At 42.5% G+C, this 14,643-nt stretch overlaps 1 protein-coding gene across 2 annotated transcripts in view; it reads left to right on the top strand.

Annotated features, from left to right (window-relative positions):
- The window catches only part of pmepa1 (prostate transmembrane protein, androgen induced 1), a 43,208-nt gene extending 32,423 nt beyond the window's left edge, over positions 1–10,785 (top strand). Inside the window, exons 1-5 of one of the 2 annotated variants that reach the window (XM_040159328.1) lie at positions 1,667–1,720; positions 1,822–1,976; positions 4,979–5,032; positions 5,142–5,506; positions 6,257–10,785. In XM_040159328.1, the coding sequence (XP_040015262.1) occupies positions 1,681–1,720; positions 1,822–1,976; positions 4,979–5,032; positions 5,142–5,506; positions 6,257–6,578 (936 nt within the window). In that variant the 5' untranslated portion in view covers positions 1,667–1,680 and the 3' untranslated portion in view covers positions 6,579–10,785. Of the gene's footprint in view, positions 1–1,666; positions 1,721–1,821; positions 1,977–4,978; positions 5,033–5,141; positions 5,507–6,256 lie in introns of those variants that run through there. The other variant, XM_040159326.1, reaches the window with a different exon arrangement.
- Positions 10,786–14,643: the final 3,858 nt, after the last annotated feature.

Below are 14,643 nucleotides of genomic sequence, written 5' to 3' on the forward strand. Positions count from 1 at the left end.
GCCGGACCTGTGTGGGTTCTAGGATCATATTTCACTGTTTTATTGATCTAATGTGTAGTAGTGTTTGTAAAGTGTTGTGAAGTTGGCCACATGAGCCTTTTTTTTAGGTTTCAGAGGAACTACTGGATAAACAGGCTCAAGTTTCATGAGAAGCTACCTTAATGGTTAAGTTCATTAAAGGTTATGAGTGAATTAGAGGAGGGACTGTCTCTGTGTCTCTTCATGCTGTGTAATGGTTAGCTGGTCAGAAGGACATAAGAGGACTGGGAGAACTGGTACTGGTGCACTTTGTTAAAAACCAGTCTGTAGTGTGTGTGTGTGTGTGTGTTTGTTGTCTGCGGGTCTGCAAGCTACTTTATGTTCCGCTGTCTGACTTGGCCCTGACCTCTGTCTGCTCCCTGTGAAAAAAAGTGTGAGAAATGCTCTGTTTGTGCGTTTATGTGTGTGTGTGACTCTGTGATTGTGTGTGTGTGTGTGTGTGTGTGTGTGTGACTCTGTGATTGTGTGTGACTCTGTGATTGTGTGTGACTCTGTGATTGTGTGTGTGTGTGTGTGTGTGTGTGTGTGTGTGTGTGTGAGACTCTGTGATTGTGTGTGTGTGTGTGTGTGTGTGCGGGCGCAGGGGGGGTTCGAGCAGACTGTCTCTAGCAGACTGTCTCTAAACAAAGCTTCCCCTGTCTGTCTGTCTGGTCTAGTCTGGCTCTACGTGTGTGTGTGTGTGTGTGTGTGTGTCTGTGTGTGTTTGTCTGTGTGTCTGTGCGTGTCTTTACACAAGGAATAGATCTCTGTCTGGACTCTGTCTGAAAACCTTTTTTCTTTTTTACAACAGAGAAACATACAAACCTCATTATTGCATTTACGCTTTACAGAATCACATGCTATTTTATTGGTTCTTCTGTTATTTTGTTTTTTTAATTTACACATCACAAGCCTGTTAATCGATAATTATCAACAGATCATTAATCGCTATTACTATTGTTATATTTGTGTATTAAGCAGAAATTGCCTGGTTCTCTCATAAGGATTTGCTACTGTTCTTGGTTTTATATCACTTGAAATGCCTTTGGGTCTTGGACAAAACAAGTAACTTGAAGATTTTCTGATATTTTATATACTAAATGATTAATTGATTATTAATATCAGGCCATGTAGCTACAGCTTGACATACGACATCTTACTCCACAAAAACAACACATAAAAGAACCATATTGTTGCATTGGGATGTTATAAAGAAAGGGAAAAGGAACCAGCAGAGGTAAAAACCACATATGAACTAATTCCAAAACAAAAGGATGTTAATTACTAGGCTTATAGGAACCTCAGCTCTATATGACTGAATGAGTCTTTGATTGTTACAGAGTTGTATTAAAGGCATATTCCAGTGATTAAGATTTGCACCTCCATTTAGTCGGGGGACTTGTGAAAGACCGAATGGAAAAAAGGAACGATCAGAATTCATGCAGCAGAGGATGATACATCCTGACTTTTAGTCTCTAGCGTGACTCAAAATCCAAAAACACTGCACCCTACACTTCCCATAATGCATGTGGATAGAATCGTTTCATCGGACTTTCCCTGCCTGGTAAATGCTAAAGTTTCGCAAACTCCGCGACGTAGTTTGTATAGTGGGCTTTCTGAAAAAAATCTGTAATTTCCAAGCTCAAGCCAAGACTCCTCCCGATGACCTCACTGCGACGTCATCAGGGTTGTTTTCTCAAAGGTGACAAAGCCACCCCGGGGACACAGCGGCCACATTATAAACCCAGGCTGAGCTGAGCTAGCCCGACGAGTAAACAGGTCTTTGTCTCTGTGTGGTTGCAGCCCAGCTGGAGTTCGTCCAGATCCTGGTGATCGTGGTGGTGATGATGGTGATGGTGGTGGTCATCACCTGTCTGCTGAACCACTACCGCCTGTCAGCACGCTCCCTCCTCTCCAGGCACGCCCCCACACGCAGGAGACACCTGCCACTGGCCAACGTGAGTAGAACACCACATTTACTCCAGGTCTGTCGCGAACCTTCTATCTAGACTGTATCCAGATGTAATATATCCACACCACTGTGACCAATCTGTTCAGAAATGGGTCGTCTGAAGCCTATTTGAAATCTCACCTGAGCTTTGCTTTCTTACATGCAAATTTTCACAACCTTTACATCGACGGTTTTATATCAGATGAGAAAAGATTCATGGGAATTCATAGGTTTGTGTCATCTACATGTGACAATATTGTTTTCTGAGTGGAACACACAGCCACACGAGAAACGAGGTTACTGGTGGAAATCAGGGTCAGAAACAGGAATAGGGCATATTGCACAGAAAACATTTAACCGGTGTTAAAAATGCAGCTCAAACCTAAAAGTCTTTAGGGATTCTGCTTTGATTAATCTCAGGTACACTTACATTTTGATTTTTATGCGGGTAACTGTGACCAGATGGCTGTCCGAGTTGTAAAGACGCATATTTTTCCAAAGTGTAAATCTGGCCAAACTTCGGGGCCTGAAGTTTTAGACGGCCAAACAGCTGCTAAGCGAAGGCGAAAATATACGAATTCTGGTAGAAACGTTATGCCAGATTTTAATTGTATGCAACTAGCTTAGACGCGTGGCGCAAATGGAGGGCGTTACATATAAGCTGCAGCATTTATTTAGCCAAAAACCATAAATGAAAGAAAATATTTGAGGCCGTGTGCAGTTTAATAGGAGTCGAGCGTGGTTAGTTTTTTGAATTGTGAAATAACTTTACATGATTCAATAAAAACATTACGTCCAAACAAATGCTCCTCATACAATTTTACAACATAAATAAAATCAAAAACATGAATTATACGTAAACAAAAGAAAATGACAAAAGCTATAACAAAACTATAAAAATCTTGAATTTTTTTTATAATTACAGGTAATTATCATTATTTAACAGACTTCCTACAGTGCAGGCTGAGGAAATAAGCTGTTGGATACGTAGTTTGGTCCCAGTGAGGGCAGCTTTTAATGAAAGAATCTGAAGAAAAACAAGTCTGAGGAGCGCTGAGTGACAGCATGTGATCATAGTGATTAGACACTGCTGCAGGCTAATGCTAACACACTGACTCAATTCTTCATCAAGGGGCCACAGTCGCTTGTGACAACTATTTCAAGAAACACACACACACACACACACACACACACAGGGATTTAGTGGCAGGTGATTCATGAAGCTCAAGTGAAGTCATATGTTTGAAGGAGCCTCAAGTGCAAGTCAGTGTGTCTGTGTGTGTCCATGTCTTTCTATGGTTGTGTGGATACATTTTGGTTTGAAACCATCTTTAAGAGGCCGGTCCTCACAACTTCAGAGGGCTGTTTGAGGGTTGGGACTTGGTTAGGTCAGAATTAGGGTTTAGGTTAGGGTCAGGATAGGAGGTTGGGGAATGCATTATGTCAATGAGGGGTCCCCACGAATACAGTAAAACAAGGATGTGTGTGTGTGCGTCTGTGTGGCTCAAGTCTACAAATTAGATATGAGTAAAGGATGAGGCATAAATGTGCACACACACAGACAATCACACAGACACAGATAGACACACACACACAGACAATCACACAGACACTCACACAGACACTCACACAGACACACACACACATGGACACACACACAGACACACACACACAGCTCCTGATAAACTCAAGGGACTCATAGTGTCCTAGTTAATTTGGATTAGCAGACAGACACACTGACACACATAGTCAGACATGCAGGCAGGCAGGCAGACGGGCAGGAAACAAGAAGCAGAGAACAAACACACTGCACAAAAGCTGGAAAAGTTCCTCCCAGACATTTATATGGGAGCAAAGGACGGCTTCTGTCGTCTCCTCACTGCGAGGCATCGCAACACAACGGATAACAGTGTCCTCAACAGTGTGTATTCAGTCTGGGGAAGAAATTAGTCCGAGTTCATTCATCAGTTTATTCTCTGGGCAGAAATAGATTCGTGTAGACTGATGGTAATTTATAGGAGCCAGCCGCAGTTGTTAACTTGATGAAACTTTATTCATCCAAAAACTGCCCAACACTCTGATGAATCAAGCAAAAAACAGGTGTGTGAAATTTGAGAGTTGAAATGTTTTCCAGTATTACCAGATACTGCGGCAAGAGCACGACTTATATGGGCAGGTTCACTGAGATAAAAATACAAGACTTGATTAAAATATGGGGACTTTTCTAAAGGTACTATGGAAGTGAGTGTTTGTTGTGCACCAGTGGAGCTCTCTAGTGGACAAAACACAACAAAAAGCACAACAGAGTTGTGTGCAAAATCTAAACATGTTCCGTTTTTCAGACTAAAAAAAATGACAGAAAGAAATATGCTCGAAAATGCCAACATCGGACTAATCTTGCTTGATTTTAGAGCGTGGTTTTGACAGGCACTGTTCTCTCACAGCGCTACATACAACAGTAAATAAGAAGAAGAGCTACGCACAGCCGGGAAAAAATAGTCAGACTGTAATTCACCGGCCTTCTTCGCCATCTTGGAAACAACATAAATTATTTTTAGAAAGTAAAAATGTATGTAGAAGGAGTTAAAATTGTTAGCATTTTAAAGTCAGAGCTTGAGGATACAGTAAATACATTTTGGAACATCAACTTCTAAAATAAGTAAAATAATAAGTATAATAAGTATTAACAGTAGCGTGTAGTGTATATAGTTTGAAGCTGTGGGCAATTTAAACAGTTTGGACTGAGTCTTTAATTGTGGTACATATACTCATACTACTCTCTGTCTCTCTTTGTCACTTTTATTTAAATCAGCTTTATTAACAAAAAATACAACAGTGTGTGTTGCCAAAGCACAAAAATAGATGACAGATGGAAACAATGCTAAAAAGTCATGTTGTACCTTTGGTAAATAGGTTTTAAATCAAAGTGAAATTACTCAATAGGTCAACTCAAAGAGATGCTCTCTCCCTCTCTCCCTCTCTCTCCCCCTCTTTCTCTGTGTCTCTCAGGAGGGAGGTCTGTGGTCCTCTGAGGGTACGGGGACAAACAGTGGACTGAATGAGGTGTGCTCTGCTTTAACCGACCAGGACAGGCGATAACCAATAAGCAAGTTTACAACAACTCTGTTAAACATTACGACACAGCAGTAATTTGATGTCATTCCTCACACAGCACCAGGTGTACAACCCGCGCCCTCCGGACCGAGGGGTCCACTCATCCTACCTTCAGCGGGAGCTTCAGCACGCCCAGTCCCAGTCCCAGCCTCCTCTCCAGTCTCAGCGCTTCCAGCACACATATGCCCCGAGTCGCTTCCAGCCAACGTACCCGTACCTGCCCCAGAGCCTCATCGATCTTCCACCCACCATCTCCCTCTCAGACGGGGAAGAGCCCCCGCCCTACCAGGGCCCCTGCACCCTGCAGCTCCGAGATCCGGAGCAACAGATGGAGCTGAACCGGGAGTCGGTCAGAGCACCGCCCAACAGAACAGTGTTCGACTCCCACCTGCTGGACCCATCCAACTCCTGTCTGCAGGCCAGGTAACGACGAAGTGTCATTTGTAGTGTGTTCACAGATTCACTATTACCAGCAAAATAAAAACACAGCGCTCTACAGGCACTCACCCTTGACATATGTGTCATGTGAGTGAGAACAACTTAAAAAAAACAGTTGTCTTATTTGGACGCTCAAATAAAATGACACAAAGTAAATATAGTTTAGTAGGTAACAAACAGGGACTGACTTCGGATACAGTAGTCAGGTTAAAGAAATGGTTAAAGCACTAGCTGGCTAGTTAGCATGAACTAACCAGAAAAATGTCCACCCAGAATGAACTGACAGACTATAAACATCTATCATATACAAACGATGTTTTTCTTCAAACAACATTCACGCTAATCACACTTACATTGAGTTTCACTAGCATTCTGCTAATCAAGTCGAACCAGCTACCAGCATTCTCAGTGACATACCATGTGCATGTCCTACTCTATAGTGTTCAATACAACAGAAGTTTTCCAGGGAAAACCTTGTTAATCCGTGTAATTCTGTTGTCTGGGCCACAAACGGATCAGTGAAAAATTCTACCATGTTCCCTGGGACACCACAACCCCAAACTACGAGGCAACGTCACATTCAGATCACGTTTTCGTTCTGATCCGAATGCTGCGTTCGTTTCATGTTGGAGTAGCTGAAATTACCAGGTTTTTTTTCCCCTGCTCCTACAGTTGCTGTTGTCCTTGTTGTTTTGCTCCCATCAGTCCTAATTATCCTTGTTGTTATGCTCCCAGTCTGCAGGCCCCTCCTCCAAGTGTCCATTCAGGCATCAGCGTGTTAGAAGCCCAGGAGGCCTTGTCCCGGCAGCAGAAGCAGGGCCCTCGAGTAGAAGGAGCTCCCCCGGCTTACAGTGAGGTGATCGGGCACTACTACCACCCGACGTCCTTGAATTCCAGCCACAACCATCGGATTGTATCATCCTCACAGGCACCCCCGTCCTCGCTCATACACGGTCTGCTCCGACCTCCACCTCAGCAGCAAGGAAGTGTGGACAACAGGAATGCAAGGAATGCAAGGAATACAAAGGAGAAATCCCAGAAGCCCCAGCAGGTGTGACAGTACTGCTTCCTCTTTCCTAGCCCGCAGGAAAACCAGGATTATGTCTCGCCACTTGGGAAACGGTCAGTATCTAACAAAGAACAACCTGGTCAATGGTAAAATCCACTCTGAATGGTCTAAGGGCTGGTTAGTTGTAGTTTTAGCTGACACAGTTTCCCCTCTTCATGGATCGGGCTAGGACTGGGAAGCAGCGGCACACAACGGCTTCTCGTTAGGTAAGAACACCTGGAAACTACATCACTCCTGCAGAGCACAGTCGCGGGAGAACATCTGGTACTTCCTGTTCAGCAGCTTCCTACTTCCTTTCTAAGGAGCACTTCAGATGTACCGATGATGATGTCAGAGAGGGAGGTCAAAGGGTGTAGAGGGAAAAGGCGGATACAGAAGCCTCCTTCTTCCCTGAACCAGTCCACCTCATGCCTCCTCGATCAGACTGATCAAACTAGTCTTCATTCATTATAAATATTTACTTGTTTTGTTTGTTTCTATAGAACTTTTCGTTTGTTTGTCTATTTCACGCTTACAAGAAAATTTCTATCCAATCAAATGGCAAAATGTGGCAGTCTTCTTGGTTCTTCCAGGTTTTAGGATTTTTTTTTAAATGTTTTCTAGTGATAATCCCCCCTCGCTGCTTTGACTTTAGTTCTGTTCCAGACTGCACAGTCCAACATTGGCAGCGACTCCTGCCCCAGGCTTTAGCTGTATCACTGAGACATGTTAGCACACAAGAATATTTCCAGAAAGAGTTTAGATGTAGTCAGTGGTATCTTAAACTAGCTTACCAGTTGTAGCACAGTGCTAGAGGTCCTCCAGCTAAACGTTCTGCCTTATATCGACCAACCGGTGCAGGAGTTGTCGCTTAAATCCTTTTTTTTAATTTTGTTTTCTGAAGAAGGTTTGCACAAAGTACAAGACTGTTCACCCCAGAAAAAGAAAAAAATCTGCAATATGATTGATGAGAGAGAAAATAGAGAAAGTAGGGGTATTTTTCTAAACTAGATGGATTCTTATCGGTAAAGACGTTTTTTTTTCTGTTTGTTTTTATATGTTGTGTAGTTTTAGAAAAAGAAACAAACATCTGTAATCTGTTGGGGTGCCAACTTTCACGTTGAACATTTTGCTACATACATGTGGGCATGTATATACATTACAAATGGAGTATATATACACATGTATGCAAACCGAGAGCGAACTTAAAAGCACGAATTTAGAGTTATTTATATAATTGCTGAAAAGAATTGCACTATTTTTTAGTATGCGCAGATGGACCGTGTGAGAGAGACTTTTATTGTGAAGGAGCTCTGTCTATTGAGGCATAAACACAAAGAGAGAGTCCAGAAACCACGAGGGACGTACAGAGTCGGACCAGATCAGTGCACAGCAGCCAGTATCACGAGAACATATCATGGGGAGATTCTGACTTTGGGCCAAGTCCATTGGACCATTACTGTACCATTGATGTATTCAAAAAAAAAACAACAAAAAAAACAAAACCCTGGTTTATGCAAATGTCCGGGTCCTGCGATCAAACCACAAGTCAGCATCCAACCTGTGGGCCCAATCAGAAACGCTGTTCGTAGCCCTCTCTCTCTCTCTCTCTCTCTCTCTCTCTCTCTTTCATCCTATTGGCCGAATCGTTAGCCAATCCCAAAGCAGGCTGTCACTACCTCGACCAAACAAGTCAAGCACATACGAGCTCGCTCACGTTAATCAGACTCTGTCACATCGAACAAATGTCTGAACCAATCAAGACGATGTGTAATGTAACAGTAGAAGAGAGAGAAGCGGAGCAGGACGCAGAGGGTTTAGTTTTTTTATTCTGCTGTGCGTTATTTTGTCTGAATGTCGGAGATTTTGTTCACTGGGTGAGAAGAGAGCGGGAACGATGCAGACCCAGTGACACCTAACATCCCCTTTGTAGTGCACTACTCAGGAAGGAAGCCAGGTCGCCCTACAGGCCCTAAATGTGTGATGCGCTGACTGTGCACTGCTCTGGCCGCACGAGACCACCATTTCCGGTCACACACCCGCAGTTTCTTTTAAAGTTGAATCTCTCCTGCCTTTTCAGCGCACATGCAGTGCCCTCTGGTGAGTTCCTCTGTCTTGCAGGCATCTCTGAGCACTTTACCGCACCAGGAAAGAGACAACAATCCTCTGTCAGCCAGCGTCGGCCAGGATAAAACTTTAAAACTACAGGCGAACCGTTACATTTTCTAGATTAAACCCTCCGACCTGTTAGAGCCACACTTTTAAAAGATGCAAAGACTTGTGCTCCAAAACTTAAGACTTCCTACTGGTGGAAAACAAAAACACAACCTCACAACCTGGATTTTTTTTATTTATCATTCTGAAGTCTGTACGATCTGTAATAGTTATGACTGGGTCTGGGTACTGTTTGAAGTTTTTCAGTACTCCTTCCAGTAAGACGCCCGAGTTTAAGCAGCAGTGCTGATATTTTTGACACTTTGCTTTGAGAAATATAGATGCGTTTTTCTACGAAACCCTTCTTTTCATTTCTGCAGTGTTAAATGTTTTTTTTATAAAGAAGCAAAATACGGAGGAATCGGGAACTATCTGATCAGAGAATAAGCAAACGGGATCACGGCTGTAACCAGACGCCAACTTTTGACAGTTGACGATGCTCGGTCAGCAACAAAAGAGTAATGAGGTTCGATTCCTGGTCCTCGTAATGACTCACTCTTTGAAAGATTGACTGACCTTGTGTCCTTTCAAAAATAATTTGGTCTATTTATATTTTTTTACCTCTCCTTCCCACGTTGTCCGTTTCAGTTTTGGAACAGAACTCCTTGTGTTGAATGCAGCACAAGACGGGTCGGCGCAAACTAGACACGCTGAAGTGTTGAAAAGTGACACGAGTGTTAATAGCAACTCGTCTTGTGTCATCTCTTTAAGAGTGTGGAAATAAAGGTAAGGTAAGGTAAAGGTAACGCTTATAGTAGCTCACGGACGTAGATGATTAGGGTATGCAGACGTTTGCAGTTTTTTTTTGTCCTTTAAGTCGCTGCTTGTATGAAAAGTGTTCGCTGTGACCGACGCTCTTTCAACCCTGTGGTCCGACCAGTTCCAGTCTTTATGCAACAGCGCCCTTCACAGAGAACGAACCAAACCGCATCCGAAACTCCTGAGGCGTAACGTTGTAGCCTGAGGAGAGGAGAGAGTTAAAGGCCAAAAAAAAAGATGTATTTTATAATCTGATGTGGTGAATTTTTAATTCCTTTGTCTTCTCTTTCCTTTTTGAAATCACAGGTGTCTGTGGCTGTATGTACAGACTATCAAGTGTCTGCGTTACCATTACGGTGCAGTCACAGAGCTAAGCATCAGTTATTCAAGACAATAAGTCCCTTGTGATCTTTGGAAATCCCAGGTGGTTGTTAATCAACACTCACTGCTATTTTGAAGGTATTTGCAGAATCCCCAGACTCCTCTACACATTCAGACAAAAAAATATATAATTGCTGCATAATAAAAGATATTTTTAACACGTTTTGCATAGTTGGGACTCCGTATCCTGTGAGGAAACATACATACGGGAACAGTGTAAACATACTTAAGATGTATATATTAACACAACAATTGCACACTTTTATTTTTCTTGTGGTGTAATAAAAAACAAGCGAGGGCATATTTCTGATTACCTGGTTTAGGAAAAAGAGTCACAACTGGGGAGAAAATCTTTTTTATTATACACCTGCTGGAATATTGTTTTTTATCCAGACGTGTAGGGAGTCTTTGAGGATGCTGTAGATACCTTCAGAACAGCTGTAAGTGTTAGTAAAAGGCTGTCATGGTTGTACCCATTGGTACAGATCTGATGTTGCCATGTCTGTCCAAACAAGAAATTAGTTATGGCCTTTTTTTCTATTTAAAGAGACTTGGGTGTATTTTCAGTTTAAAATTCCTGCAACTAGGAGATGTAGTTTTCTGTGGTTTTGTTGCATCCTGCCTTTAACTCCTGTGATGCGAAGAAGGACAAAAAGTTAAGACAAACAATCAAAAGCCATTTCTTTGAGATTCACCTTCCCTCCGTCTCGTTTACTGTCTCTCTTTCGCCTTTGTTCCTGTGCTGCACTGCCATTGTTGGCATTTTGTATTTAATGACGAACACTTGAAGGAAAAAAAAAAAAAAAAATCATGCTATAAAGACATTAATCTCTTGACCCAAAGGAGCGATGATTGGATCAATCAAAGTATGAATCACCTTTCACCTTGTTATGAGATTATGAGCCTGGTCCCAAAGCAAGTTTAGCTAACTTATTTACCTTCCCTTTTGTCTCCTCTCCTTTCCTTTCCTGTCCGCTTTCCTTCCACCACTATGGTACTTATGTTGGGACTGGGCAGTTTCCTTTTTAAAATGGTTCGGTTCTCTGCTCTGGAGGGTTTGCAGCGGGTATGAGAAGGCTGGACGGGATCTGATCAGGTCGTCACAGTAGAAACTAAAGATGGTAATAGTAATTTAAAGTAATGTAGCTATAGTGCGGTTAACGAGACACAAAACATTGTAGGATCAATCTCTCGCTTCAGGGAAACGTGCGCTGGCTGACGATACAAAAAAAAAAAAAAAGACGGGAGGAGAGGAGGCAAAACTCCTTAAGAGGCTCGGTGGAGACAAAACACACATTTACTCACACAGGTAAAATCGTTTAACATGCGCTGCTGATACACCACACTGCCTACACACATTGGTATGTTTACACGCAGAGAGATAAGAGCAGTCGTACTGCGCTCGATCACCAGTGTTCACTGAGCTTCTACTTTTCTTCAACCATTACCGTCGCTTCGGTTTCAATGTTTTGAGTCGTGGTAAAGCACAATAAGACGCTGTGCTCCCAGAATGCAGCTGCCACAGCTAAACTGTGACATTCAAACTAATCAGGTGGATTTTAACCAATAGTGCTTTTTTTCTAAATTCAAAATCGTGGGAACCGCTGGTTTTTTTTTTTTTTGTTTTTTTTTTGGTTTTTTTCCAGCCGTTCCTCACGCATAATCACATGCCCATATGTACGGTGGAAGAGTTACTGGTGAGGGTAATCATTCCTCCTCTCCATACTGATCGTGAAGAGATTCCTTAGCAACATGACTAAACTGTAAGACACTGGGGAGAAAATCCACAGTCCTCATTCTGTGTAAAAAAAAAAAAAAAAATGCCTCGTGAAAGGAAAAGTTCTACATTTTGGGAAATATGCTCTCTTTCTTTCCAAGAGTTAGATGAGAAGACTCCTCCTTAGCTTGTCCGCGTCGTAAATACGAAGCTACAGCCGGTGGCCGGCTAAATTAGCTTAGCATAATGATGGGAAACGGGGGGAAACAGCTAGCCTGGCTCTGTCCAAAGGTAACAAAGTCCATCTGCCAGCACCTCTAAAGCTCGCTAATTAACACAATGCACAAAATCCAGCGGCAAATTGCTGTTTTACAGTGGGTTTTACGGGGCTTATTTCTTGGTCAGGATCAAGCCATACCAAGAAATAGACCAGCACATAACCCCCCCATAAAACATTGATTTGTCACTTTTACAAGGCAGTTCTTGTACATGATAAATAAACCAAAGCTGCCCCCCCCCCCCCCATTTCCAGTCTTTGTGCCAAGCTAAGTTAGCCCTGAGGCTGTAGCTTCATATTTATCAGAAAGAAATGAGAGTGACATCAATTCTGATGATCTGTCTCTCGGCAAGAAAAAAGCAACTAAACACATCTCCCGAAACGCAAAACGTTTCCTTTGCCATTTGCACCGAACTTGGCCTCCTGAGAACCAGTGGTTTCCTTGTCCTTGAAGATTCCCGCTCGTATCGCCTCTCCTGCAGTAGCTCTTCAAAGGAACATATCTGCATGTGAGAACTGTGTTGAGGCAAACTTGAAATATTCCAACCTCTAAACCGACCTCTAAACTCTGTGCAAGCCGGTGATAATCTGTATCTGTTCGAGCGGGTGACACGTGTCTCTCTGCTTTAAACCAACGTGAAGGCGGTGGAAGTGTTCGCTACTTAACATTGGTGAGGTCAGTGGTCGACGTCTTTTTCCCAGAGCAGTGTAAGTGTGCTGTTAATGTACACCGACTCGCCCTGGGAAAGACCTCCAGCTGTCTAGACAGAAACTAAACACACACACACACAACCACACACAACCACACACGCACACACAGAGCAGACTAAATAAACTAACCTAAGAACCAGACCTTCCACACACACCGGTGCACTTTCATTCATCCACATTCATTTTTTTCTCTTATTGTGGACCACACAAGATAGCAAGAACATTTATCTCACACACACATGAGCGCACACACGCACACACACACACACCCCTGCCTCCCCCCCTCCTCCCTCTTCCTGTCTGAATGAGCTCTACCTGTTCCCTAGAGATGCCTGCTTCCCAATGACAGAGCTCCTTTCAGACCGGCCCCTCGTTGCCATTGGCCGGCTGTCTTTCGGTCTCCTTGGAAACGTTCATCGTTTAATATTGTTGCTATGTCGTTACAAGTGTGCCTGCCTGTGCTGAGTCAGGCAAAATGTGAGTGGCTAGTTTGGGCTGTCAATCATCCCAGGCCACGCCTCCTTACTGTCTCACATGGTGGTGATGATTGGATGATGATGATGAGATTGAGGATAATGATGATGAAGATGTTTTTGATAGTGATGCCGCAGAGAGCGTTGCAATACACCTACTATTTGCCTTTTTGATAATATTAGTCATATTTTAACGTAGTGTGCTAAATGTAAGTTGTTTTTTTTTAATTGTTGTCATTATTGTTGTTTATTCACTTGAGAACAAAAAAAGGTCGTTTTACTATCAATCCGTTGATCACACAAAACTTTCTTTTTTTTCATTTGCAAAACCAACTTTGAGAGTGTAAAACTACCTAACACACAAAAGCTGCAGATCACTGGGGGAGGACGTGTAAATACAAGAAAATGTACTTGTACTGCTTTTAAGTGCCCTTTCCAGTTTAAAGTGTGTGTGTTAGTGTGCAGCTGTTTGGAGAGTGTGATTCATCAGGGGATAAAAGTGACAAACACCCCCCCACCACCACCCCCACCTGAGAACAGTTTATATTTAAGATTGCTAAAATATGCTAATTTTCTGCAAACCACCACTGACACTCACTTGATCATTTTTGAGCACATTTTGCTCACGCACTTACAAGTTCAAGTATAGTTCTTTGTGCGTATATATATATGTATATATGTATATGTATATATTTATATGTATATATATATATGCACATCAAGTCCTGGTAACCCAGTCCGCTACATCCCTAATCGTCACGGTTCCTCGCCCGGCCCAGCGTCTACACGTGTGCCTTCTGGTGTCCGGGCTCGACAGAGAATACATCTGTCTGTAAAATGCGTCATAGTGCAATGAACTCCGCATATACTCTGTTACTGTTGTCTTTTGACATTTAGACATCGGACAGCACCGAAATATCTAAAAAAAAAAAAACAAACAAAAAAAACCACGACCATGAGATATGGAAGCCCATTCACGCCAAGAAAAGACAGAAAAACTGACAAAAACAAAAATACTCACTGAGGTTAAAAATTTCAACTTCACGCCAAAAGAATTTAAAGCTCTGTTTCCAAGGTCAAGGTTTCACGACGACTGGGCAACAGCTCCATCTGCTGAGGAAGATCATGTGATATGAGTGAAAGCTCCAACTGCTTAGTAGGCCCCGTGGTGAGATTGTTTTAGTCGAAAAAAAGCAAAAAATAAAAAATACACATTAAGTCAAAAGTATGACCTCCTGAGTCAAAATTATGAGACTTACTATCTATTTTTAGTATCTTATAATTCTGACTTGCGACGAGTATTTTTTCTTCTATCATTCTAACTTTTCTTCACGTTTTTTTTTCCTTTTTGTGGCACGACTGGACTTCCATAACTATGAAACAAGATGCTGAATATTTTAAAATTTAGCTCTCTAGATACTTTTGCTACGTTCCGGGGATGTCGGAAAGTCAGACATTTTGTTGACGAACAATTCACCCCACTGAAGTTGCATTCTTAGCATAGCGCGACCTTAACTGCGTCACATTACCAGGGTGCTAAAG

Source organism: Xiphias gladius, chromosome 21, assembly GCF_016859285.1.
Source record: "Xiphias gladius isolate SHS-SW01 ecotype Sanya breed wild chromosome 21, ASM1685928v1, whole genome shotgun sequence".
Taxonomy (NCBI): Eukaryota; Metazoa; Chordata; class Actinopteri; order Istiophoriformes; family Xiphiidae; genus Xiphias; species Xiphias gladius.